Raw genomic sequence first — 27,484 nt, forward strand, 5'->3', positions numbered from 1 at the left:
CTCCCCACTGTGTGGTTTCAAGGACATCACCCGACCCCTCTGAGCCTGTTTCCTCCTAAAGACAAAAAGCCGTACTTGGAGTGTTGTGGGGAATGACAAGGAAAATGAATGAGAATGTAGTAGAGAAACGCTGAAGCGTGAGACGGATGAGAGAGGTTGCTTTCTGTCACCTTGAGAGCCGTGCTGGCCAGTCCCCACTTGCTCTGCCCCGAGATGCATTTTCTGCCATGCTCTGTGCCCCAGGAGCCTCGCCTCTGTGAAGAGTGTCACCCAGGCCACCCTGCCCTCTGCCTTTCAGTCCACGCTCCAGGGTGCAGTGCCAGCAGGAGATGCAAGCCCTTGGAAGAGAGAGGCTGGAGATGTATCGCAGTCTCATCTGACTCACACCATTCTGGCGCTGGCTGTGATGTCTCCTGGCCACTGCTCTGTCCAATGGCTCCCCTCTGTCCTCCCCTCTTTTTTCCTTTTGAGTCCCAAAGTAGCCACAGATTTCTTCCCCTGCTCCTAACATCCAGACCCCTCACTATCCTTGGTTGTTCTTCTCAACCCTGCCTCTTGCTCCCCAAATTCTTCAGTTGAGACTCTCTGGCGTTGCCAATTTCCCCACACCATGCCAGACCCTAAGTGGACCAATCAGCATCTTCCCTCTTCCGTCCGGGGTCCCACGCCTTAAAGATGTCCCAGGCTCCCAGCTCTACAGTCTCTACTTGCTAAGTCTCTGTGGCTTTGGGTCACCAGTGGCATGAAGGTGGAGAAGACTGGCTGCCCATCTAGGGGTCCCTGTGTGGAAGGAGCCCCGGGCCATGCCCTTCTGCTGCCAACACTCCCAGCAGGCAGAGGGGTATCTTGACCAGGTAAGACCTGCCTGGGCCCTGTGACCTAAGCGCAGCCGCTAGAAGACTCAGGCCAGCCTAGGCCTTTGTTCCTTACACCTGGAGCTCAGAGCCTGCTTTGCCTGCGAGGTGGAAGCTCTGGTTTAATTAAGGATCTTAGAAGAGTATTCTCTCTTGTTATTTTCTGAATAAATTAAGGAAATAACTTTGATGCAATATCATTTTCATCTAATCAGGAACATTCTGAAATTACCATATTGTTTTCCATTAGAAACCCCATCAGCCCCCAAATCAGATAACCAGGCTGGAGGCTGCCAAAGCCCCTCTGTCCTGGGGCGAGTGTGCACTGTAGGGACGAAAGGGGACTCACTGCTCCTGCCACGATCCCTTGTTGAATTCCTGAGATTGCTCATGGCTGTTATCAGGGCTACTCAGCCTTGACCAGAGCTGGGGTGGAGTCCCCCACGCACAGGAAAAGGAGGGATCCAGGGACACCTGCAGAGACACCTGGGTTGGAGCTCAACCCATCCAGGTGCTCCTCGGTAGTTCAGCGGAGAAAGAGTCAGGCCCCTCAGCTGCAGCCCCTACTCCCACCCCACCCCAAGCAGTCTCACAGAGACAACAGGAGGGGGCTCATCAGGCCCCAGCTGGCATTAGGAGACCAAAAGAAGGGGAGAACTGTAAGAAAAGCCTGAAGGCCGCCCATGAGAGGTGGAGCCAGAGACGGCTGGGAGTTTGCAGTCTCCCACAAAGCTGGTTTCTCACCCTTTCAAAGCATCCTGAAGGCTTGAGCTGAGTGGTGTCAAGAACTGTGGGTGAGAAGCACGTGGAGGAGAAGATGGACGCATCCCTGGGCTGGAAAAGACATCACCACCCAGTCAGAGGTCTCCTCCACCCCTTCACAGCGGAGGCCAACTGGAGTCCAGAATACAACCTGGGCCCTGCCGGAGATCCACTCCAGCTCTGAATCATACGTATGGTGTCTCAGGGTGCTCTGAGATAGAACCAGGAGCGTCCTTAAGAGAAGGCTATGGCTTTTCAGGAGTGCTTGGTGATAGGGTCAGATTCTGTTGGCCAGTTTGTCCCTGTGGTAATGCCCCATTGTCCTCAGGGGACACATTCCAAAACCCCTAGTGGGGACTTGAAACTGCACCTGATACCCCATTTACATATACTAAAGAATCACTGATGGGCAGGTAGCATCTACAGTGTGGATACCCTGGGCAGACAGGTGATCTCACCCAGGTCAGGCAGAGCAGACAGTGTGAGATTTCATCACACCACTCAGAAGGGCTTGCGATTAAAAACTTGTGAATTGTTTTTTTTAATTTTCCATTTAATATTTTCAGCCCATGGTTGACTTCAGGTAACTGAAACTGCAGAAAAGGAAAGCAAGGATAAGCGGGGGCTATGGTATTCTTTTATTCAGTCTTCATGATTTAACACTTGTTTTTATCACCCAGGCCCCCTCCCCCTCTCTCCCTCCTTCCTTCTCCTACCTTCTCCCCCCTCCCCTCCCTCTTTGTCAAGTGTCTGCTCCGCCACCCTCACCCCTTCCATGCTTCAGGCCCTCAAGAAGCCAAGTCCCTTACCCAGAAACCCAGCAGGGACAACCTCCACCCACCCACCATACAGGTTCTGCCTGGCTCTGCTTCTTCCAGTGCCAAAGCAGGAAGCTGAGAGGGTGAGTATCTGGAAGGGCTCTGAGACTCTCATCCCGCTCCTGACGCTGCCCTAGAACCAAGAGGATGTGACCAGGCGTTGGCATCCATCCAAAGCCAGTGTGAAGAAGGAAAATGAGGGGGTGGAAGAGAATGACAAGGAGGAGGAGGGCAGCTGTCACATGACAGAGGAAAGTGTGAACGTGAAGGAGGATGTGGCTGTGAACAGGTGGGGAAAGGTCCAGGGGGTATGACCCCAGGACAGAGTGGCAGCCAGCCCAGGAGTCTCAGTGAGCCCCGGATCTCCGAGTGTTCTGTTGAAAGTGTGAGTCTTTCTTCCATCTCTGGGCCCCTGAGCTCATCAGAAGGCCAAGCACACAGAAAGCCCAGGGAACATTCGCTGACTGGAGAAATGATGCAAAGAATGACACACAGAGATACAGCCAAGGTGTCCTGGATAAGCACAAGAGAGGAGAGGCCTCTGCACAGCAGCTCAGAGCCACAAGGCCAGTGAAGAGGCCACCAGGAGAAAGGAGAATGGACTTGGGGGCTTTGGTCCTGCGGTAAGGGCTGTCTGGCCCCATCTCCTGCTGGGTTTGGGACTCCGCTCCCTAAGAGGGAGCATGAACAGAGACAGCTAGGGGCTCACAGGGGGATCCACTTGTTTGTTATGCAGAGGCCTTCAGAGTGCTCTTTGTGCAAATCTCTCCATGAGATCCCCTTGCCCAGCTCTGAGTGTGGGGAGGGGAGTGAGGGTGGTGGGTGTAGGCATGGACGGGAGAAAGAGTAGGACGAGTGGAAGAGGGGATAGGCCAGGGTGTAGGGCAAGGGCCTGTGCGTACTTCAGAGGTGAAGGGGACAGACAAGCAATGACGGGACAGAGCACCAACTGCAGTGACTGCTAACCAGGAGGCTTAGGAGCAGCTCCCACTGCTGCTGCGTGGCTCACTTTCTGCTCCAGCCACTCAGCAGAGTCCAGGGTGGGGTATTTTCTCCTAGAGAACCTGCCCACGGATTTCCAGCACCATCCCCCGCCCCCCCCCAGGGCCACTGTGTCCACCCCCTTGCCTTTGACAGCCCATCTTCCCACAGTGTGACTCTCCGGAATCAATCAGAAAATGAAGTTACCAAGAGGTGTTTTATATATTTGGCTTGGTGAATATTTCCCACAATCTCCTCTGGTTTTTCTGGCTGTGATTACCAAAGCGGGACTTGCCAGCACGCTGCCAGACACACAGTAGGCATTCTTTGCTGGCCCACACTGCTGGGTCTACTTCTTCCTCATTTTCAACTCCTGGTCCCAAGCTGAGACAGACCTCCAAGATCCCTAGACCATTTAAGAGGAACAATTTCCTTTCTTTCTAGACCACAGTTGCATTCCTCAGCACCCGCTGCACTACCTCCCTACTGGTCCCTCAAATGTCTCACCCCCATGGGCCCTTGAGATCCCAGAGTTCACTAGAGGCTGCTTCCAGAGAGGTATCCAGTTCCCTGCCTGCGTCTGGTTGGGACCCAGCCAGCACACTGGGACGCCCCTGCCATGGCTGGCTGAAGCTTGTTGTCTAACCCGGCCTGTGGGTGCCTGGGAGCAGGCAGGGAGGGTGGCCTGGCAGGGCTTGGAGAGCAGGCACACCCTGGGTGAGGTCAGGCCTGCCTCACACCTCTGGTATTCCAGCTGATCGCTATCTCCCCTGCAGCTCTCAGGTTCCGCAGGCCAGGCGGCAAGATGCAGGCAAAGGGGTGCCGATACCACAGCCTAGCCCGGGCCAAGATGGCGGCTGTGGCTGAGCCCCAGCCTGCCTGTCTGCTGCCTCACTACCACCTCCACCCCACCTCCTGCCCCCCACCTCCACTAAATGGACAGAGACAGGCAGGGCTGGTGGCCTGCTCCCCAGCACAGTACCTCCACCAGGCTGAAGCCTGTTCTGCTGCTGGGTATCCTGGGAAGAACCCTCCGGAAGCCAGGCAAGAGGGATGGGGCCTGAAGCGGCAGGTCCCAGAGGGCTTCCCCTTGGGAACACACTTATCCCCACCCCATCCTGTGGGTCTCTTCCCCTCCATCTCAACCAAACTTTAATCATCTGATAACAACTGTCCATAAGGGCACCACATGATACATGCAAACTCTGGAGAATTAAAGGATGATCATCACAAACAAGATTGTCCTGGGAAAACCGGATTTATGGCTGCCTTTGATGAGCCCATGTCCTGGCAGAGCCTGAGGCTTTGGCTTGGGGTTCTCAGGAACCAGAGAAGGTCCAACACTGGATCCTTTCTCTTAAGAGAAGGGTTGGGGGCTCCATAGAGATAGAGAGGGCCCACAATGACAGCAGCTCTCAGAAGACTTCTTTATGTTTCCTGTTCTCTTATTCACCTGGACCCTCAGTCAGGGATACTGAGGCCCTAAGATAGTGGCAGACCAGGCCCTTTCAGAGGAACATGATTTCCCCTTCCATCTTCCCTTCATACCCCAGCACACACATTCCTCTGGCCTCTCTTTCTGTACACTGCAGCTCCAACACCATTTCTCCAGGGTGGTCCCCAGGTCAACAGCAGCAGCAGGATCTGAGGACTCACTCCTTACAGAAGCATGTTCTCAAGTCCCTGCCCAGAGCCTCCTCAATGAAGCTCCACAGTAGGATCTCTCAGGGTTTGCTGAATACTTTGTGTTGCATGATCCAGCTGAGAAGCCCAGCTCCACTCTTCTCCAACTTTACCGGATATGGAACTCACCTAGGATCACAATTCAAGTACAGGCTTGGGGTGCACATGCAGACTGGGACTCAGGAGGTACAGTACAAGACCTGATATTCTGCACAGAGCACTTCGTAGAAGCCACCCATGGGGGCCAATCCTGCTCATCCTCAGACCACACTTGGCTCAATACACCCCTGGCTCTCTACCTGGCTGTCCTTTAGAATCATCCAGGGAGCCTTTTAAAATATCAGTGCCTGGGCCCTGGCTCCAGAGGTCCCAATTCATTGATCTGAGGTGAGGCTGGGGCATGGGTAGGTTTTACAATCTCCCTAGGCAATTCTAACACATCCACGCTCTAGGCCGAGGGTGATGAGAGGGCATGCTTGGCGCACGCGCACACACACACACACACACACACACATCCCATGGACCTACTCACCCTCTGGGATCTCCTTCCCTCCTCGGCCCTCCTGATCTCCTTCCACATCTCCTGGCCCACACTGTAGACACTTTGCCAGGCACAAGCAGAAGCAAGTGAGCAAATAGGGAGGTACACAGGCAGACAGACTCAGACACACATAACCACAAGCAGGTACACAGTAAGCATGCAGTAGGCATGTGGGCAAACAAGTGCATGGACAGGCCATTTGTGTACATGCTGCAAATGCCCCCAGGTACACAGAGGCAGAGGAACATGCAAACACACACACACACATAAAGCTAACACAGAACATGCAAGAGTACACACCTGCCACCAAGGAATCAAATATCCCCTCCATACTTTCCCAGTGCTGTGACCTTGGACTCATCAAACCAGATGATAAGACCTATGGCTCCAGCAGTCCTGTCTGTCCCTGCCAACATCTCAGCATCCCTGGAGAGAGAGGTAAGCTAGCCCTCAATAATCGGGAAGACTGGGCATAGGGCTCTCCTCAGGTTCAGCACCTCTGGGGTTCTCTAGATTGGGTGCTGGCCTCCCCAGGAGCCATTAGTGTTCCAAGATCTCTCTGAGGGCCCTTGGGACCCATGTCTGCCATCTTATGCCCAGGTGGGTGAGGGAGCTGACTTTCTGGGGGCTGTAGGTATCTTCAGGCCCTCGGCACCTCACAGTGCTGCCGTGTTGGAGCCTCTTTTGAGTTTAAAATCCTGCACCCCCCACCCTGCGTGCTGGGGCCCTCCGCAGACAGGCCTGATTGATGACTCAGGGGGACTACGGCCGCCGCCAGCCTATTTTATGATGTCATTAGGCAGCTTCGGCAGTGGAAAGGAATCCCTCCTGACATCATAAAGGACTTGATATTTCGCTAATGTTATCTTGGCAGCGTGTCGCCCTGACATTTTCTCTTTGCAGCGCTCCCCCCAGGACCAAGAGTTGTCTAACTACAGCCTAGAAAAAATGCAAAACAGACAGATGCACCCTCGGTGGACAGCAGGAGAAAGCTAATAGACCAGTCCCGGGCTCCCCACCCGCAGAGGTGGTTTAGGTGGGAAGCATGATGTGTTTGTCAAAAGGGACCCAGGGCTGCTTTCCTGCTGCCATCCCTTCCTATCAGGGACCTGAGGCTCAGCAGCAAGAAGAGGCAGGTGCCAGGGTTTCAGAACCAGCTCACCCACCCAGGGTCACGTGATTTGCACAAATTCTTTGCCCTCCCTGGACCTCAATTAACCCATCCACTGTCCCACACTGGGGATAGGACGAGACAGTTTCAAAGACTGTCTTAGGCAATGCTGATGGCCTTGGTGCTTTAGGGGAAGGTGGTGATGTCACAGAAGTAAAGAGTGACCCTGTCCGAGGCTGAGCTGAAACTCCAGACCGCTGGGGCAAGGGTGGGAGTGTGCTGGGTGGAATGGTATACAATCCACCTCCCTCCGTAAAGGGTTTTGGGGAACAGAACATCAAGGTGTTTCCCTGCCTAAAGTTCACTGTCTTCAAATGACCAAGAGCAGCTACTAGCTCTGAGGCAAAATCGAAGCGGCATTAGTGCAAATTTCCTGTACAGATCTAGAAAGCAGAAGGCAGCAGAAAGAGGCCAGCTTCCAGGGTTGCTGGGTGGCTCAAGGCTAGTCGAAGGAGAAAGACCCTGGGGACCCTCCTAGATCCACCCCTAAAAGGATCTCAGGGCTGATCAACCCAAGTCCTCTCCCATCTGGGCAGAAACCACCCACTCCACCCTGACCCCCAAATCCCTAACTAATTGGCCTCCAGCTCACGGGCTGCTGAAGTGGGGAGCTCACTTCTCTCTCTGGCAGCCCAGCCCAGCTCCCCCTGAGTTTTGAGCTCTGCCTCCTGGACATCCTGGGATGTAACTGCTCCCTCTACCTCAAGATGGCCCCACAACATATGCACAAAGCCCTCCCCACCCTCTAAGCATGGGGCAGGGGGTAGGGCCAGGACCTGTGCTTGGTTTTCACAGTGGGATATTTGCATTCAAAAAGAACATAACTGCCCATTTCAAGCTGAGATTCACAGTTAGAACCATATTTCAAAACAATGAGTTTCCTTTATAACCCTATGTATCTTATTTTACGCATTTAAAACACTATTAGAGAATAGTCTTTGGGCTTCTCCAGGCAGCTAAAGCCCATGTTATTTTTTTTTTTTTTTAAGTTAGAATTCTTGTTCTACAATCCAGACAAAATCTATGTTTATCCAGGAGTGTTTCAGGTTTGGGGAGACTGTTCTGGCTTGGTGTCTCCAGCTCTGGGGAACCCCTCATGCCCACCTTGGAAGAAATGGTGTAAAAGTAAAGAAGGCAAAACCATTCTCCCACTCATCCACCTTTGCCTCAGCTGCTCTAAGACCCACTCTGAGGTCTGACCTAAACCATCATGTTTCTTCTTTGCCTGAGGGACTTGACCTCCAACTCTGATCTTGGACTTCGACGGCACCTACAGAGGGACATGGATCATTCCAAGAGAAAGGAGGACCAGACCCGGTCCTGGCTTCAGGATAGCCTCACTGGGTTGCAGAGACACATGCCAGTGGACCCAGCTGCCTGCCCTTCCTCAGCACCCCCAGCACTTCCTACAAGCCTAGCTCTGCCCATGCTGCTTCCTGAGCCCACAGAGCCCATCCCATGCCCTTCTAGAAGCCAACACTCCTCATCTGTTCAGTGACTGGCTGACTATCTGCCTTGGTCTGAGCTTATTCCAGGACCCAACTCCCTTACTCCCATGGAGAGGCCTGGCTGTATGGACACTTCCAAAAGACCACCTTGGCCTTCGATGCACTTGAAGCCATGGAGAAAGAGAGAAGCTGCCAGTGAGCGGGCAGCACTGACCCCTGGCTGGCCTGGGAGGACACACTGTTGGCTTCCTGGCTGTGGCAATAATCGGTGCCTGGGTGCTTCCTCCCAAGCTGGCTGTCCCAAGCAGGAAGACCACAGGGCAGGTTCCTCCCAAGGGCCACACTGCCTGGCCAATGAAGTAATGCTGGCACAATGCCCTTTCAGAGTTGCAAAAGAATGATAACCTTTGATTGCCCAAGATGGTCAACAGCCACTCCTGGGCTCTGCTACTGGCAAAATATGAGCAATTCATTTATTCAACAAGAAGTTTATTGAGCACCTATTATTTCCAGGCACTTTCCAAATGGTACAAAGGCAAAATCCCTGCTCTCAAGGAGCTTCCATTCTCTTCAGAAGGAGACAAGCAACACAGAATATAATACAAAAAAGTATAGTATAGAAGACTGCAATAAATTGCACGGATGAAAAAATAAATCAAAAAGAGCACAATGTTCCTCACCTCCACCGCAGCTCAAAAAGAAGGTGACCTTTGAGACCTGAAGGAGGTGATGGAGGGAGCCATGATAATACCTAGGGGAAGAGCATTCCAGCAAAGGACACAGCACAGGCAAAGGTCCTGAGGCAGGATGCATCTGACACTTTTGGGGACAGGCAGGAGGGTAGTGTGGTTGGAGGTAAGTGACATGTGGGAGAACAGTAGAGACAGTAACAGGTGGGGTGGGGCTTAATCATATGGAGCTTGAGGCCACTGTGATGACCTTGGCTTTTACTCCAGATGAGACAGATCATTGGGGGTTTTGAGCAGACAAGTGATATGACATGACTTCCACACTGAGATCACTGTGGCTGCAGTATACAGAACAAACTCTTGGAAAGCGGGAGGAGATGATGGGGCCTAGCCTGCTGCCTTGGCAATCACTGGATTCTGGATTTATTCTTAAGGTGGAAGGACAGAAGCTAGCCATTGCCCTTGGCCCTGGGCACCACCCTGTGAAACGAAGCCTCTTCCCTCATTGTACAGATTATAAAATTGAGGTCCCGAAAGGTCACACAGGCTACACATGGCAGATTCAAGCCAGACTTATTCAAGCATGAAGCCCAAGTTCTCCACACTCTGCTTCACTCCCAGCCTGGTCAGGATCCCAGCGAGGAGATCCAGCCACAGACCTCAAGGGAGGGGAGCAAAGTCAGGACACCCGCTGAGAAATTCATGCTAATTTGGAGCCATCCAGAAAATGTCCCTTGAACGTGCTTTCTCTTTATATTAAAGTTTAAAGGATACTATTAGTGTCCGCTATTTTATTTTTATGTATATACATTCCAACTTTTAATCAATTTTTTAAGTTCCAAAATCATTAGCAAAGGGAGAGGACCACAGGAGAAAGGAAGGAAGGGCAGACCTCCAGGGGCTGCAAGATCCACACTGGGGCACCTTGTTTTGCACCAGAATCAGCCTTCAGCCTGCACATTCCCAGCTCTGCTGAGGCCCAGGGTGCCAAGGGATGAATCTGACCTGGTCCCTGCCCCCAAAGGATGCTCAACAGACCATGATAGAGACACTTACAGTCAGCACAGGAGCAGAACCATGTCCAGGTTGGTATTGCCCAGCCAGAGATGCAGATGGGAGGAAGAGCACCTTAGGCCAAATCCCAGAAAAGGTCCAGCGATGGTGGAAGGCACTCTCATTAGACAAGCCAGGTGGAGGAGTCATGGGGCAGAGGGCATGGAAGCCCAGCTGCAGGTGTTCCAGCAGAGGGTGGGGCCGCCTTCCACCCTTGCTTCAGGAGGGCAGCAGGGAGGCCTGCCAAGAGAAGGAGGAGAAAGCTTCGGTTCCCAGCCTGAACTTCCCCCAGGGGCGATTATTCACAAGCAGTGGGAAGGCAACCACTTTAATTCAAATGGCCCAGGAGCCGGTGTGACTGGAACTGAGGCCACATGGAGATGGGATAGGGAGCCTCTCTAGGGAGCTTCTAAGGCTTCACCTGTCACCTCCACCGCAGCTCAGGGCCCAGGCTCTTCAAGTAGGTTGAAAAGTGGGAAGGAAAGAATGAGGGAGAGAAAAAGGACAGGGAATGAAAAGAAGAACAGAAAAAGGATAGGAGATGAGATAAGGAAAGAGAGAGGATGGGATAAAACAAGTTCCAAAGAGTAAACACGTCCTCCTCCAGGGGCACCATGCCCTGCTGTGTCAGGGGCAGCACCCTGGGAAACCCAAAGCCAAACTTCCCTCCCAACAGAGCCAAGGAGCCTAAGAGCTCAGGAACCTCACCCTCAAGGCAAAGACAGACTGCAAACCTAGGACTGCCACAGATGCACAAGAGTCTATTCCTGCTCATCTGGATACAGCCATGCCTGCATCCTGAGGCAGAGACCAACACTGTCCGGAGTAGAGGTACACACCCAGCAGTGCACCAACATACGAGCACCACCCCAGAGACACTCACTGACACAAGTACACGGGCAGACTTACAGATGTGTGTGAGACAGGGGCAAAGGGTGCTGGGAAGAACATGAATGCTGACACAGAGGGGCAGTGACATGGATGGATGCCACAGGAAGGCCTGGGTCATGTCCACAGACACTGACGGAGGTGTTGGATGCTCACCAAAAAGGACACACTCACACACACTGGAAGTGGTCCACAATGGATCACTCATCGATTCGGGTGGAAATAAGAGGACACTGACGGACACGTAGGCACGGGGTTTCACACCCACATATACTTCTTTATACGAACACAGGCACCCAGATATTGCCTCAGACACATGCACATACAAACACATGCTCAGAGACACGGCTGACATGCTCAGGCACTGCCAGTAACCAGGCAGACGAGCAGGCTGCTGGGCTCTGTCTGGAGGTCCAGCCCAGCTCTCAGCATCCCTGAGCAGATAGTCCTCAGGCCAGATCCTCTCCTGTCCCACTCCCACCAACTGCTGGCTTTGGCCAGCTTCCTGAAGCTTGGGCCCACCCGCCAGCCCTTCTTGTGCCCACTGGCCCTAGCCCAGGCCCCAGGCCCTGGGATGCCAATTGCCCCATTCTCCTAGGTGCCAACTCAGCCAAATTTCACACCCAGAAGTGGAGCCAGGCCAGCAGGGCTTGTTGCAGCCTGTTTGGGGCATCAGTTTGAGGGTGGCAAGAGGGAGCCGGGATCCTGCAGTGGCAGGGAAGAAAGGCCCCAGCCGCCGTGCAGGCCTGTCTGACAAAGCTACCAGCTTCTTCTTCAAGGTATTCACCCTCTCCAGGCCTCAGGCTCACTACCTCTAAAATGGGCCAACATGCCCTTCCCACTGACATGTCAGTTCAATGGACACATCCCCTTGCAAATCACGGAGACACTTTGCCTAACCTCCCTGTGTTGACACTTTGCAATAACCCTAAGACGTAAGTTGTATTGCCCCTGTTTATACCAAGAAGCTGAGCTCAGGAAGGATAAGTAACTGATTCAAGGGAACAGACAGCACTAGAACCAGGGTCTTGCTCCATTCATATCTTTTATACTCAACAACTATGTAGCCCATGACCTGCCAGAGTCCAAACACTTGTCTCCTGCAGACATTGCTAATCTGGCACAGTGACTTCTGGTGAATTTAGACTTGGCCTCAGAATCCTTCTCAACACAACTCTTCACACAGCCATTCATAACTGGCCAGAGCTGTGCGAGTGAGGTGACTGTCAAAGACATTTTAGTACAGTTTTCAAAGGCTGTTTCCATCCAACTCTTCTCCAGGCTCCATACACGAGGGCGGACAGTTAGGACAAAACAGTCACCATCACTCCACGTCGAGGAGCAAGGGACTGAGGCTCAAGCAGATGAGGGTGTCTAAAGCCACACAGCTAAGAATCAGAGGTGGGCCTGGGGCCCAAACATCGACTTCCACTTCAGGGCTCTTTGAAGCCAAGCCCCACAAGATAGGACAGACCAAAGAGTATGAGCATCCAGGGGAGTCAGGGAGTCCCATAGAGAGGGGAACAGGAAGGCTCAGTCTCCTCCTAGCATAAAGGGATGGACCCTACAACTAATTGGTTCAGAGTGCTCCCTTTGACCCTAATTAGCTATTTGTCATGTCTCCATTTGCATACCAGAAAAGAGGCAAATTTGCATATTTGTAAATGAGGCCGGGCCTGGATGTGGGTTCTGGAAGAGCCTGGTGGTTGCTGGCAGGCGGGGAGGCAGCTGGCTCTTGCCACTGAAGCCTGGGCCGCCGCGGAATGAGGAGATTTGGAAGACAGCTCCTTGGCTCAGGGCTACAAGGTGCTCTCAGAGGGGGTCAGACAAGACAGCCCCCACTCCCGCCCCAGGCTGAGCAGTGGTGGGCAATAAGAATGGGCGAGTCTGTCGCTGCTATTTGGATTAGTTGAAACAAGGAGGGGGGAATATAAAGTAATCTCAGGACGCTCTGTGCTGGGAAACCTTCTGTTCGTGTCCTTGGATAGAATCTGTACCACTCACAAGGGGGAGAGGGAAAGGACTGGGGAGGGAATGGAGAGGGGGAGCATACCTTAGGCCTTCCCCTTCCCCTTCCATTTCTCTGTATCTGTCTCTGTCTCTGTCTGTCTGTCTCCCCCCACCCCGACTCTCTCTCTCTCTGTGTATCTCTCTCTCTTTCTCTCTCTACCGTATCACTTTGACACACACCTATAATCCACTTACACATACACACTCATACACACATATCTCAGTCCTCCCAGAAGCACCCTTACACACACCTCCAGACCCGCAGAGGTACACACGAGACTCTAACTGGAGAGGCACATTCGCACATGCAAACATTCCCAGACTTTCCTCGACATACACATTCACGCCCTTACACATACAGACACACACTCAAACACTTGAAACATAGATGTAGGCACACAGACTCACTTAAGCTGTGCGTAAATATTTACACACAAGACATACTCATGGGAGCACATCCTTGCTAAGACCACATTTCCTGGCAAATTCGGGGAATTCTGACCCCTCTGCCAGAGTTTCTGGTGTCTTTCTGGGGAAGAGACAAAGGAAGGTCGGTAGCTGTACTTCCTAGGGAGGGATGGGACCCTAAATCAGGATTGGTTCCTTCCCAAGGAAGCCAATGACTAACAAATATCCCAGTGTTTTCTAGGCTTTGACCTTGAACTTGGAGATGGGTCTAGGGGACCAACAGGAGAGCAGGAAGGGGAAACAGTGGTGTTTTGGTGCAGCATGGCCCACACATCATTGTTTCAGAATTTCCATGTTAACCTCAGAGGCCAGTAGGACTAGAATGGCACGAGCAGCCGCCACTGGGGCTCTGAGGTGCCCAGCTCAGAGGGAACCCCAGACACACGAGGCTTCCCAGACTCCAGGGCTCAGGTGCTGGCCACTGGGCCTAGAGGCACAGGGTCAGGACCAAAGGCTTCAGCCACTGTCCCCATTCTCCAGTACCTCTCCCCCAAAGCCTGCATCTCAAAAGGCAAGCTGAATAGCTCTGTATTTGTAAATTAAATATAGCTGCACTTCAGCTTTCCAATGAGCTAGGAAGGAGAGAAGGAGAAAGAAAAAGAGAGAGAGGAAGAGAAGAAAAGCTGCCGCCCTCAGGAAAGTCTGGCTGGTACAGATTGCCTGAGTCATGAATATTCATCTGGCGAATGAGGAGAGCGGGAGTTTGCATAACAGCTCCACCCACCCAACTGAAAGAAATGTCACCGCCTTTGCCAATAAAGTGCCAAAGGAAGCCGGTAGAGGCTGCCAGCCAGACGGTGCCAAACTGCTGACTTCCACTCCAAGGCGTGGAGAAAGCACATTGTTTCCGGCCCAAGGAGCCGCCACTTGAGGCTGGGGGAATGGAGCTGGCTGCTGGGAGAGAACCAGGAGAAAAGTTTCACTTGCCACCCACAGGAAGCCTGGTAGGCAGAGCACCTGGACCCCAGCCCCCCACCCCAGCCCCTCAAAAAAGAGGCTCATGCCCACCTGCCCTAGGGCACCCACCTCAGCCACCACCAAGGGCCCAGTTTCCAGCAGTGTGCATTGCAGCCAACTCCCAGCTGAGGGCTCCATGCTTAGGATGCACCTCAAAGAAATCTCAAGAGGATCTTCGTAAGTCCTCAATGGTTACTAGAGACCAAGAGGCAAGGGGACAAGTTGGTGGCACTTTGGGACCTGGAAGTTCTCGTTTTGAAGAGGAGAACACCCTAACTGCAGGTAACTTCCTTCTCTGGGTCATGCATAGAACCAGGGACTGATACTACTGTCTCATGATCTCCTGTCCCCAAAATAGTATCTCTGTCCTCTGTCACTCTGGTCCTGCAAAGTCCCCTGGCCCCCAGGGCGTGCTATGGCTGATTCACTGGGTTCAGTGTCCCAGCCCAGCATAAGATACAGAGAACGCATCTTGAACAAAGTCATTTTTCCCACCATCCCCTCCCCTTGCCTGTACCTGGCCTGGGTCCTGCTTCCCCTCTGAACGGTGCCTGTCATGCCCCTGTGAGGAGCAGCATCCTGTCCTGTTCCTGCGGCTCAGTCTGGACCCACTGAGATGGGAACTAGAGCTGAGGGGCCAGCCTCCCATCCATAGGCCCACTCGCCAGGAGGAGAGTGGAGAGGTGCTGGCACCATGGGACAAACATCCTTGGGTGGCATCCGTTAGGTGGTGCACAGATGTGCTGCCACCCGCCAGTCTGCCGCAGCTGGCTTCCTCCAGTAATTACCTCAATGAATGGGAGACACAGAGCTGGAGAGAGGACATTCCCTTAGTACAGAAAAGCAATTAGGGCGGAGGGCGGCCCCAGCTGCTGCTTCTGGGACGCAACATTTGGGGTGTGCGTTTGGGATGACATGAGGTTATTTATGTGTTCGCATCTCACCTTCACAGACTGCTCCGAGTACTCCCGGGAAGCACACAGCAATAGCGGGGAGGCCACAGGCTCCCTGAGCGGAGCATCACTTCTACATAGCCAGGAAGTCCTCCCAGGACACAAAACTCCAGAAGTCAACGATGACACCCACCTAGAGCCTGGATCCCTAGGCAGCACCTGTGATAAGCGCACATTCTGCCTGAGGCCCCAGAGGCTGGCAGCCCTGACTGCCTCTTTCATGGTTAAAATGTCCACAGTGGTTGCAAGGTTCTTCCTTGAACCAACCAGGAATCTCCCTATCAGTCATGTACCCACACTGGCACAAACACTAACCCTAGGAACACACAGGACAGCCACAAGTCCTACAGGAGGTAAACTGGTGTTACATGGAAAAAGTCTCTGATCAAAAAGTTTGAGAAAGGGCCGGGGATTTAGCTCAGTGGTTCTGCCGCCTACCTCGAAAGCGCAAGGTCCCGAGTTCGATCCCTGGTACCGAAAAAAGAAAAAAAAAGTTTGAGAAAATTGGATGTTGAATAAATTTCTTTGCGGCAGGACTTCTCAGAGCTTTTACTGTGCTCACGGGTACTGAGCAGTGGGTACTGCATTTCACAGACATATTTGCTCATACAGCCCTTTTCTGTGTCACAAGCTCAAGAAACTAAGGCTCAAAGGAGCACATTTCAGGAAACACTGCTTCACCAGGTTAAAAGCAAACGTCTCATTTCTTGGCCTGGACACTTTCAAGCATTTCTTCTAGATGGCTGTGATGCCTGAGCCTCTCCCCAGTCTGGTCATTTTTTGTATGTGAGCTCTGCGTGGGTGTCTGCATCCCTCCAACACTCCAAATAAGCTCTGGCCATGTGGATAAGCTCAAGTCCGGAAGAGTCTTCACCTCCTCAATCCAGGCTCCGACTGACGGGATCAGAACACCATCACAGGCACAGTGGCTGAGTCACACTGTTTTCCTTAAGTCTCCTCAGCAAGCCACAAGTGAGCCTCAGCTCCTTGTTCTGCTCTCGGGCCCTGCAGTTGGAACCCACAGCCGGACCTCTGGTACGCACTGCTCCAGACGACAGGGTGCCTGCTGTGTCTACTCTGTCCACAGCAGGTACTGGGCTAGCATGAGCCCCCAAGTATTTGTGCACCAACTGACAGTTCATACACAGTCGGGCTTTTTCACAGCAGGACCCAAAGCAAAAACTTGTTTTACCATTAGGCATTCTGGGCTCCCTGCTGACCCCCTCTCTGGCCTGAGCCTATAGTTTTTGCCTGCACAGATGGGAGACCTGGCCCCACCAGGCCTGTCTCTCTACTCCTCTAATCACCCCTCCATGGATTCCTTCTCATCATCCCTTGCGTATGGTATGTGTTCAAGCCCAGGCAAGGAAACCAGGTTCTCCTCACCGGCCAACTCCCATCCACTGCCAGAGGCTCTGGGCCGGCTAGTGAGAGAAAGACTTTGAGGCTTCGTGAGGACTCAGCAGAAGGATTAGCCACACCCACCAGACTGTGTACATGGGCAGAATGGCACATGTGCTGCCTTCCCTGATCAAGGCTCTATCTGCATCCCTCAAATCCGTGCCCCTCGCTGGACCTTCTCTCCTCACACAACAGACCCCCTGCACTCCCATAGCAACAGTGCACAGCCTGACTCCTCCTCCAAGACTGCTCTCTCTGAAGTCACCAACAGACGCCTGCTTGTCAAGCCCTGGACTCTGTCCTCAGCCTCCACGTCTTTGCATCATTTGATATGGTTGACCTTTCTCTAGAAATCTGCCCCCACCCCCATGGACTTCTGAGGCTCTCTGAGCTGCCGGGGCCCCTCACCCTCCTGACTGTGCAGCCTCTTCCTTTCCCTGTTCATCACCTTGGCTGTGGTCCAGGGCTCAGTTTCCAGCCTTCCCCTGCTCCTTTCTAGGCACTGGCTCACTCCTAAGTCTCATCCACAGCTTTGACCTTGGGGAAGCTTTGATCCCTCCACCGAAGCTGCCCCGATGGCCACTGCCCCCAACCAAAACGCTGAGCACCCAGTGCTGCCTCTTACCTCCCCATCAGCTGCTGCTTAGGATTTGCAACGATACACATCCTTCAGGCACCGAGGATCAAATTCCTGGCTTGCCTCTTGACTCTATCCACAGCCATTAAATCACCACATGCTGATTCCTCTTGTTTAATATTTATCTTCATTCCAAAATGAAAATAGCTTTATTGTTTATTCTGACTGACAAACACGATATATCCTCATTATAAAAACAAAATCAAACCGATATCTGAAAGTATGAAAAAGAAAGTAAAAATCCTACCACCCAGATATAACTGCTCCTAGCATTTTGGTGAACAGCCTTGCAGACATATCTCTATGCATATATACACATGGAGATCCATGTATATAATTTTATAGTTGAGGACTTGTATTATACATACTGTTCTCGCTGACACCTGCTTTTCTCGCTCAACAATATGTCATAGACATCTTTCTATGTCAATAAATAGAGCTCTGCAAAATTATTTTAATTGCTCCATAGTATTCCCCATTGTATGTATGTATCACACTTATTCTTGCTGGGTCTCTATTGATAATCATTTAGGGTGGCATCAAGATTTCACTCTCATAAACAATGTTGTGGTAAATATCCCGTGCGTATCTCTTTGCTCATTTTGGCAATTATCTCTGCAGTATAAAAATGAGCAAACAAGATCGCCACAATAAAGGGTATACACTTCCTAATTTTGCCACGCTGCCCTCGGGACACGCACAACAATGTATGTCGCAGCAACACAGCTCTGCTCTCCGTCTGCTCACACCCTCACCCTCCCGGACTTTGTCAGCATTACTATTTGACCAAATGAACTCAAGGCCAATGACACTGATTTGTATCAGCATTGCTGAGATTATTAGTGAGGATAAATAAATACCTTTTTGGTTTTTTCAGTCGTATGTAGTTTTTGTGAATTACCTGTTCATGTCCTTTCCCCGTGTTTCTAATGAAGGATTTATCTTTTTCTTAATGATTTGTAAGCATCTCTTGCACATTAGAGATAAGATTAAATGTACCTATAGCATATCTTCTCCTTACCCTTTTGTTCTTTAATGTATGTTGTTAATTTTCATATTGTCAGATTCATTAAATTTTTTCTTTTATGATTTATGGATATCATGACATACTTAGAAGGACCTTTCCCACCTTAAGATGATCAAAATATTCACTTGTATATATCTCCATGGTCCTCGTGGCCTAGTCTTACTGAAGTAAGGTGGAAAAAGAGCTTGTATTGTGATGGCTGGCCCATTACCCCAACTCAGGTAGGATTAATAAAGTAGTCCTTATTTTTCCAACTCCACTGAAATGCCATTTAAATACAAAAATCTCCTTAAAAGTATTCGGATCCAGCAAGGGATTTAGCTCAGTGGTTTCACTGCCTGCTGTGCAAGCGTCAAGGACCCGAGTTCGATCCCCGGTACCAAAAAAAAAAAAAGTATTTGGATCCATTTCTGGACTCACTATTCTGTCTGACTCATCTATTATTACACAGAATTTTAATTATTATCTCTATGAAACTTTTGGGGGGAGGGTACCGGGGATCGAACTCGGGTCCTTGCAGTTGCAATGCGGTGGAACCACTGAGCTAAATCCCCAGCCCTATGAAACTTTTTTTTAATGTGTATGTGTGGTACTGAAGACTGAATCCAGCCAGGCATGGTGGCACACACCTGTAATCCTAGCACCTGGGAGGCTGAGTCAGGAGGATCACCAGGAAGCCAGACTGGGCTACCTAATGAGTTCAAGGACAGCCAGAACTATATAGCGAGACCTTGTCTCAAAAAAAAAAAAAAAAAAAAGACTGAATCCAGACCCTTCCTAGGAACTATACTGCAGGCCTCTTTTTTTTTTAATATTTTGAAACAGGATCTCACTAAGTTGTTAAGTTGCCCAAGATAGGCTAGAACTTGTGATCCTCCTGCCTCGGCCTCCCATAGCTCTGGGATTACAGGTATGCATTTCCATGCCCAGCTAAATATTTTAATATCTGATCGAGTATGTATTGGTCATTTCTCTTTTTTGGAATTTTCCTGATTACTCTCATTTTTATCCTTCCAGATTAACTTTATAGCTGTTTTGTCAAATTCAAAATAAAATTTTTGGTTGGGATCTTAATTGAATTATCTTAATTTTGTGCATTCTTTTAAGGAGAAGCAACACCTCTATAATGTTGAATATTTCTACCTAAGAACCAGGCATGTATCATATTTATCTTTACATCCTGAAGAGTTTTCTGGGTTTCTTCACGTAATGCTATACATTCCTTGTAACATTTATTTCCAGGTATTTTATGTTTTTGTTTTCTTCTTGTCACTGTGGATGAGACCTTTTATTTTACTTTCATTTTTATAAATAGAAAAGCTAATGATCTGTGTATATTGTTTTGTTATTGGCTTTTTTTTTTTTTTTTTACTAAACTGTTTTTCAGGAAATTACCTTGCGTTTTCCAGATAATCGCTCATCTGCAATCTATGATTATTTGCTCCTCTCCCCCACTACTTATATTTTCTACTTAATCTTCTTGTCTAATTGCAATGTCTAGCACTCTAGGGAGTGTTTTTTTTAAATATTAATAGAGGTTGGGCTGGGGATTTAGCTCAGTGGTTCCACTGCCTGCCTTGCAAGCGGAAGGACCCAAGTTCGATCCCCATTACCACAAAAAAAAAATATTAATAGAGGTGAATGTGTAGCTCACTGGTAGAGCACATGCTTACCATGCATAAGGCCATGGGTTCAATCCCCAACACACACAAGGAGAAAGAGAAAGAGACAGAGAGAGACAGAGTCAGACAGAGCCAGACAGAGACAGAGAGAAACAATGACCCTGGTCCACCTTCTGACTTCAATGAGCACACATAGCAAGCGTTTCATTAGCCTAATGACCCTTATTCCACTCTCTCACCTTGTGGTCACTGTCTTAGTCTAGTCCACAGATATGTGTCTCCTGTGTTATGGTGAATGTGAAGAATAAGGGTACAGGGTCTGAAGTCAGCTGACCTGAGTTGAAGTCCGGATTCTGCCATTTACTAACTATATGATCTAGTCAAATTACTCAAGATTTTTGAAACTCAGTTTAAAACAGGAAGAAACCATACACACACACACACACACACACACACAGGGGCTGCTTTAAAGTTAAAGTGAGAAAATACATGAACTAGATGCAGTATCAGTACATGGTATTTTTTTAAGTCTCAGCCCGCAACTTCTCCTTCTAGCCCAAGCAGTATATATCCAGTATATCTCCTACTTGGGGGTTGCTGAAAATTGAACTCAGGGTCCCCTCACTGAACAGCATCCCCAGCCCTACTTTTTTTTACTTTTTTATTTTGAGAAGTTGCTAAGTTAGAGGCTAGGCTCGAACTTGCAATTCTCCTCCCTCAGCTTCCAAGAGTTCTGGAATTATAAGTGTGATCATCACAACTGGCTGATATATTCCACTCTTAGGTTGTTCTTCCCAACATACCACTGTGCTCACATCTCTAACCCTCCCCCCTATTCTGTTCACAAATCTTCAGTTACTTCTCATTCCCTAGAGAAGCAAATTCGAGTTATTAAGCTAGCATCTGAGACCTTTCATTATTCAACCCCAAACTTCCTTCCAGTCCCATTTCCTATGGTCCCTTTCTACCACCACCCCAACACACACTTCTATCAACCCTTTCCTCCTACTGAGGTGTTCTCCCCACTAACCTAATACCATGCAGACTCCCATCTAGCACTCAGATCTATCATTTCATGTTGGCATGCCTGCACACGCCCGTGTGTGTGTGTGTGTGTGCGTGTGTGTGTTTCTGGGGACTGAACCCAGGGTCTTGCCCATGCTACTAGGCAAGTGCTCTACCACTGAGCTCCATCCCTCAGTCCCTCGTGTCAGCTTTTATGCTACAAATAATATAGAAATGAAATCCAAACAGGCTTAATGAAGCAGATTGAACAGTTCACTTACTAAATACTGCAGAGGCAAGGGCCAGGGATTTAGCTCAGTGGTTCCGACGCCTGCCTTGAAAGTGCAAGGTCGCGAGTTCAATCCCCAGTACCAAAAAAAAAAAGAAATAGATGAATAAATATTGCAGAGACAACAGGCTTTCAGGCACAGTTTGATCCAGATTGTGATTCCATTTTTTTGTGATTTTCAAGGCTCTTCCCACCTCTGTATATTAGCTACATTCTCGGGCCCGAACTCCTAGTCACCGATGGCCTGCTAGAAATTAGAGCCACATTTTCCTCTCTCAAATCCAGACAGAGATTGGATATGTTTCCTCAGGCATCTATCAAAAATCCTCAGCTTCTATCTGATTAGGCCAATTTGAACCAACCCTTGTGACCAGGTGAATGAGTGTGTGATTGATTAGAAACAACCAATGTGCCAAGGTTGGTGCAGGAATTTTCCTCATCCATCCCCAGGGCCACACACACTGTGGGGAGGACAGTCTCACTCGGCTTCCTTTAGCTGTAGTCCTCCAATGATGCCTCCCTCTTAGGTCTTAGAGACTCTTTAGATCTCCGCCATATATGATTTATTGACATACATTGGTACCTTGGTTCAATTCTCACCACAATTCTGGTTGCAAACCAAACTAGCTGAAAACCAAATCAAATTTCCCCATAAGGTCAACATTGAACATAACCACTGAATTTAATTTGGTTGTCGTCCAACTCAGTTTGTGACCAGTATCGTGGAATCAAGTTTGTGAACTGAGGTAGCACTGTCGTCACTTGACCCATCTTCCCAATTAGTAATCACAGAACTGATTGGAGTCTACAAAACTGCTTGCACATGCAGCTCTTTTGACTTTCACCGCAGTCCTGAGACTCAGATACGTTAAGTGACTTGTCCTGTGTCATACAGCCAGAGCTGACATTGCCTCAGAGGCCTCTTCAGTAATTCTCTCTCTCTCACACACACACCCTTCCTCCAACAACCAGCTCTGGCCTGTCCTGAAGCTGCAGAAACCCCTGGAACGCCTGCCTTTTTCCCACTTCATCTCAATTTCTAGAGCTCTTAGTCTTCCTCCAAAAGTGAAGAGAAAGTTTTCTAGCCAGACAGCAGTTTTTAAGATTTGTGTGACAAGGCTGGGTAAAATTCAAATGACTCTAGGTGATTTAATCTGCTTGGGGCTGGGTGGTAAATCAGGGCAGCCCCAGCAAGAAACCCAGGAGGCAGCTGACACAGGAGCTCATCTGCAGAGCTGCAGGTGGGGGGCTGGCGTGTGAGCCTACCTGACACGGGGTTCCCCTCCACTGCCCTCGGGATACACTGCAACCCGGCCCACAGTCCCGCCTGACCCACATGTTCCACCAGGGCCCCTGCTGCCCAGGCTGCAGCCCAGCCCCACTCCCCCACCCACTGCCAGGCTGTCCCAAGTCCCCAGGGGACTCTTGAGGGCAAAGAGGCTGCACTGGCCTAGCTTTCACTGAAACTGCGGTCTTAGTGCCAGGCCTCAGCCCCATGACCTCATCTCAGCCTCACAACAACTTAATGAGGGAGGCATGTCCCTCCTTGGTTACAGCGGATTTAATTGAGGCTCAGAGCGATTAAATAATTTGCCCAAGGTTATTACACAGTTAGTATGAGGCAGAGCCAAGATTCAAACTTAGACTCACAAGACTCCAAAGACCTCATCCTTTCAACTCCACCTCTCTATGGAGACCAAGGGAGTAAGATGGCAGCTTCCACTGGGACCACGTTGCCTGAAAGAAAAGAGCTGTTGCCAGCTGGAGAAAAGCTGCTGTTCTGAGCAAATGAAGCAATAGATTTCTCTTACAAAGGAAAGGTCAAAGGAGAAGGCAGCTGTACTTACTAAGAAACCACTGTAAGCCAAGCCTGCGTGCATCTTTGGGGCCCGGTGCTCTGCATCCCTCGTCCTCACCATAACTCTGCAAGCAGTAAGTATTCATTGTGAGCTGGTAAAGTATTTACAAAGTTCTTGAGAAGAACAAAGAACTATGAGCCAGGTGTGGTGGCACACATCTGTAATCCCAGCACTCTGGGAGGCTGAGGCAGGAGGATCACAAGTTCAAGCCCAGCCTGGGCGCCTTAGCAACTTAGTGAGACCCTGTGTCAAAATTTTAAAAAATAAAGAGGATGTAGTTCAGCACAAAAGCCCTAGGTTCAATCCTAAGTACCATAAAAAACAACAAAAAAAATGATCTGTACTGGTTGCCAAGGGCTATGGCGTAAATATCCTCACAATGGTGACTTCCAAGCTATGGATATGATGTAGGTGAACAGGGAGTTGGGAAGAGACACCCTTACTCAGTCCTATGGGCCACTGGAACCCACTCCAGCACATTACTGCCTATAGAAGAGGCTTGGTTAAACTCACTTAACTGCCACGCATGGCAGTGCATACTCATAATCCCAGCTACTTGGGAAGCTGAAGCAGGAGGAGCACAAGTTCAAGGCCAGGCTGGGTAACTTGAGACAGACAAAACCTTGTCTCAAAATAAAAAGAACCTGGGGATGGAGCTCAGTGGTAGAGTCCCTGGTTCAATCTCCAATACCACACACACACACACACACACACACACACACACACACACACAAATTTATAAGACCACACAGAAAGGCATTGGGGCTGAAATCCATTTCTTATAATAGCTAAAGTCAACACACATTCTCTCTGCTCTTCCTGTTTCCTGAAGCATACAGGGTGCAGCAGCCAGAGCTGCAGATCTCTAATCTCTGAAGGAGGTTGGGCTCTTTGAGATGCCCCTTAAGTTGACAGCTACAGGAAGGAGGCGTCTGGCCACGCCTGGCACATAGTGAATGCTCAGTGAGCACATAGACAGGAGCAGGAGCGAGGCACTCTGTATGTGTTCCATGGACACCTCAAAGCCACCAAACCTAAAACCAAACCCATCCTCTGCCTAGCAAACTGCTCTCTCCTCCTGTGTCTCCTGCCAGCAACCTGGGAGTCTCTACTCTTCCCTCCCCTCACTCCCCACCTCCAATCTGATGACACATTCCATCCATCTCACATCCTACCCCTCCAGAGCAGGTGCAGTTCTCGATCTCTGGCTCCACCACCACCAGCCCAGCTTCCTAACCAGCCCTGCCAGCACATGTGGCCTGCACCCACTTGCAGCCCCTGTCCACTCCTTCATCCACGAAACTGCCACAGCCACCTTTCAAAATGGCCCCTCCAAGCGTGCCACTCCCACCCCTTAGCCCGTTACCCAGAGGAGGAAGTCAAAGCTCCCTGATGCTCCCTACACAACTGTCTCTTGCTTCCACCCACATCTTTCCTCCATGAGGGCTCCAGCCTGGGATGCCTTCTTGTCCACCTTCCATCTCTCTTTCCTTTCCCTCAGTGGCTCCCACTTATCCGAGATGTAAATAAGAATTTAGGTAGATGATTCCTGGGGGCCCAGCTCAAAGTTCATGATGCTATGCCAAGTCTTGATAGTCAAATCCCTCTGGATTCCACAGTCACCTTCTTTCTTCATGGGGCCCTGCAAGGGTTCTTAGGGATCCTGTGATCCAATTCCACCATTTTACAGATGAAAAATCTGAGGCCCGGAGAGGGAAAAGGATTTGTCTAAGAACACACAGCAAGTAAGTCAACAGCAGAGCCAGGACAAGAACCACACAACTGCCACCCAGGGCTCTTTCCTGGGGTCACACTCTCCATCCTGGTCCTCCCATGCCAACACCCATGTCACCCACAAGCACCACTGCTCCCTGTGGCTACCTCCACTCCCTCGAGCCAGACCTACACCTCCCTGCCTTGGTTCATGCGGCTGCAAGGCCATTCGCTAGCTCCATTCAACTCTCAGAGCCCTCCAACTCCAGGAAGCCTATCTTGGTTATCAGCCAAACCCATTCACAACCCCCACCCCCACCCACCCACACACACACACACACACACACACGCACGCCCATACACACACGCAGGTATACATGCACATGCACACACACCCTCCCCATACCACCCACAGTTGTGAGAACCCAGCAACTCCAGCTCAGCTCACTCACATGTGACCAATGTCTCATTCAGTCTCACCAGGCAGGGTGTCCACTCCTCAGGACCAGCCAGGGTCTCTTCATCTTCCTCCTCTTCTCCTCTTCCTCCTTTAGTATCCTCTAGCTCGAAACACTGCTCTGGGTAACAAAGTATAGCCAAAGAAGCATGGCATCCAAGGTCAGACAGCTGGAGATTCAAAACCCAAGCTCCATGCATCCCTGACTGGTGAACCTTAACCCACCTGAGCCTCGACTTTCCAAACCTATAGAAGAGGTCTGACCACCCAGGGCTGTTACAAGGACTCACCGCGCTTGTGCATTTCACAAGCCTAGCACTTAGTAGGCTCTTCAACCATAATGCCTTTCCCCACTGCCTCTCCCGGTGAATTCCAAGCCACTTGGAGAAGCAGGCTCCTCTGGGCTGGGAGGTGGGCAGGCTCACGCACACTTTCGCTCCCATCCCCAACAGGGTATGAGCAGCCTGTGTGCAGAAGCGTGGGGTGTTTCCAGCCCCCCTCCCCACCCCCAACAATCTGCTTTAACCTTCCTATCACAAATGCCTTGTTTATTTCAATATCATCCGTTTTACTTTTCCATTTGTGAAAAAAAAAAATCACAAAAACAGATTTAGGAGGAAAAGAAGTCTTTAATGAGTAAAACTGTCTGGAGCCCTGTTTCTTTCTCAGGAAAAAGTGGCTGTGAGTCTGGCATAAGAGAGGGAAGCTCAACAGCTTCACTTCACTGCAGCTGCCAGAAGAAGTGCATTTCAGAGTAGAGCAGAACCTCCAAGTTAAACAGTGTATCTCCCAGCCAGGCGCTTCCTGTACCCAATTCAGCTTGGCAGGTGACACCCAGCTCAAGCGGAGATGCAGCCCAGCGTGAGCAATTCGAGGCTCCCTGCTCCTGCCCAGCCTCCTGCAGAACACAGCCAGCCCTGGCAGCACCAACCTCTAGGATGAGGGCGCTGAGAAGCAAAGGAGCCAGCAGGATGGGGTGGATATACCTGGCCAGTGGCCATGTGGACCAAGACCCCTCCCAGGGCCAGAACATCGGGGACTGAAAGGTTCCTCTTCCTTGTAGACAGTAGTTTGGCATAAAGGTCAAATCCAGGACCTGATACTCAAACAAAAGCTCAGAAAATCTGCATTTTCTCTGCCCCCTTTAAAGGTGTCATTTTGGGGGCCAGCTCGGGATAAAATCGTAAGGTCAAACTCCCCCAAAAGAATGAGAAAGCACTAGAAAAACAGAAAGCAGCACCTAACCTTCAACTATGTACAAAAGAAACAGCCCCAGGGCTGAGAGCAGGCTGAAGTGGGAGGGTGGTCCCCTCCCTTGTCCCAGACACCAAACTTCTCTTAATACAGTTTACTGACTCATGCTCAACTGGCTGGCATGTGAGCTCCTCGGCCTCTTTCTCATGAGCTGCTACTCCCTTCTACCATTTTGTCCTGGAGTTAAGATAGGCCTCAGTATTTGTCTCTGTGATATTTCTTCAGGTTAAATTCACCTTAGTTCCAGACTGTTGAGATCTTTCTGGATTTTCATTCTGCTACCTGAGCTGTTCTCTGTTCCTAGGAGCTTCCTGCCACTTCCTCCTGTCAGGGGCCTGCCCTCTGTGTCTCCTTCCAGGTCCTGGGCATAGGCTGGTAGGAACAGGATGGAAGACAGAGGCTGTGGCAGTCTCTAAAGGCCTCCTACAGAGGGACCCATGGCTGTCATTCAACCAGATGGCAGCCACCTCTGTGCCCTTGAAGCTATCCCTCATGTCCCCAAGGGTCACAAGAGACTGGCTAATGTCCTCAGAGCTATGATATGGCACAACAGAAAGGGTCAGACGCATCCAGGTTGGAATCCCAGCTCCACCGGTCCTGGGCAGGTCACTTAAAGTCCCAGAGACTGTTTGTCATCCATAAAATGGAGGCTGTCACATCTGGGGCACAAGCTTGTGAGGATCAGGTGAGACGGTGGAGCACACACTTGGTGCTTAGTAATGAGTCTTCTTCCCACCCCACACACCTCATTTTCTTCATCCACCAGCAGACATTAAGCTGCCAAGAACTTGACACACTTGCCTGGTCTTGGTGAACCCATGTTAGCCCCAGGGATGACTGCCATCTTTTCTGAATATCACAAATTTCACCGTCCCTACCAGGCTCTCACACTAATTTGACATTAGCAAAACCCTGGATCTTTTTATTTTAATTCCTGTGGAGGC

The 27,484-nt window shown here is 50.4% G+C and overlaps 1 protein-coding gene across 1 annotated transcript in view; it reads right to left on the bottom strand.

Annotated features, from left to right (window-relative positions):
• Positions 1-8,730: 8,730 nt before the first annotated feature.
• Positions 8,731-27,484, bottom strand: part of LOC147827193 (uncharacterized) — a 64,772-nt gene continuing 46,018 nt past the window's right edge. Inside the window, exon 3 of the mRNA XM_087215760.1 lies at positions 8,731-10,240. Within this exon, the coding sequence (XP_087071886.1) occupies positions 10,220-10,240 (21 nt within the window). The 3' untranslated portion in view covers positions 8,731-10,219. The remainder of the gene's footprint in view (positions 10,241-27,484) is intronic.

This window comes from Heterocephalus glaber, unplaced genomic scaffold, assembly GCF_053883595.1.
Source record: "Heterocephalus glaber isolate CG9 unplaced genomic scaffold, H.glaber_assembly_v1.0 deba00001452, whole genome shotgun sequence".
Lineage (NCBI taxonomy): Eukaryota > Metazoa > Chordata > Mammalia > Rodentia > Bathyergidae > Heterocephalus > Heterocephalus glaber.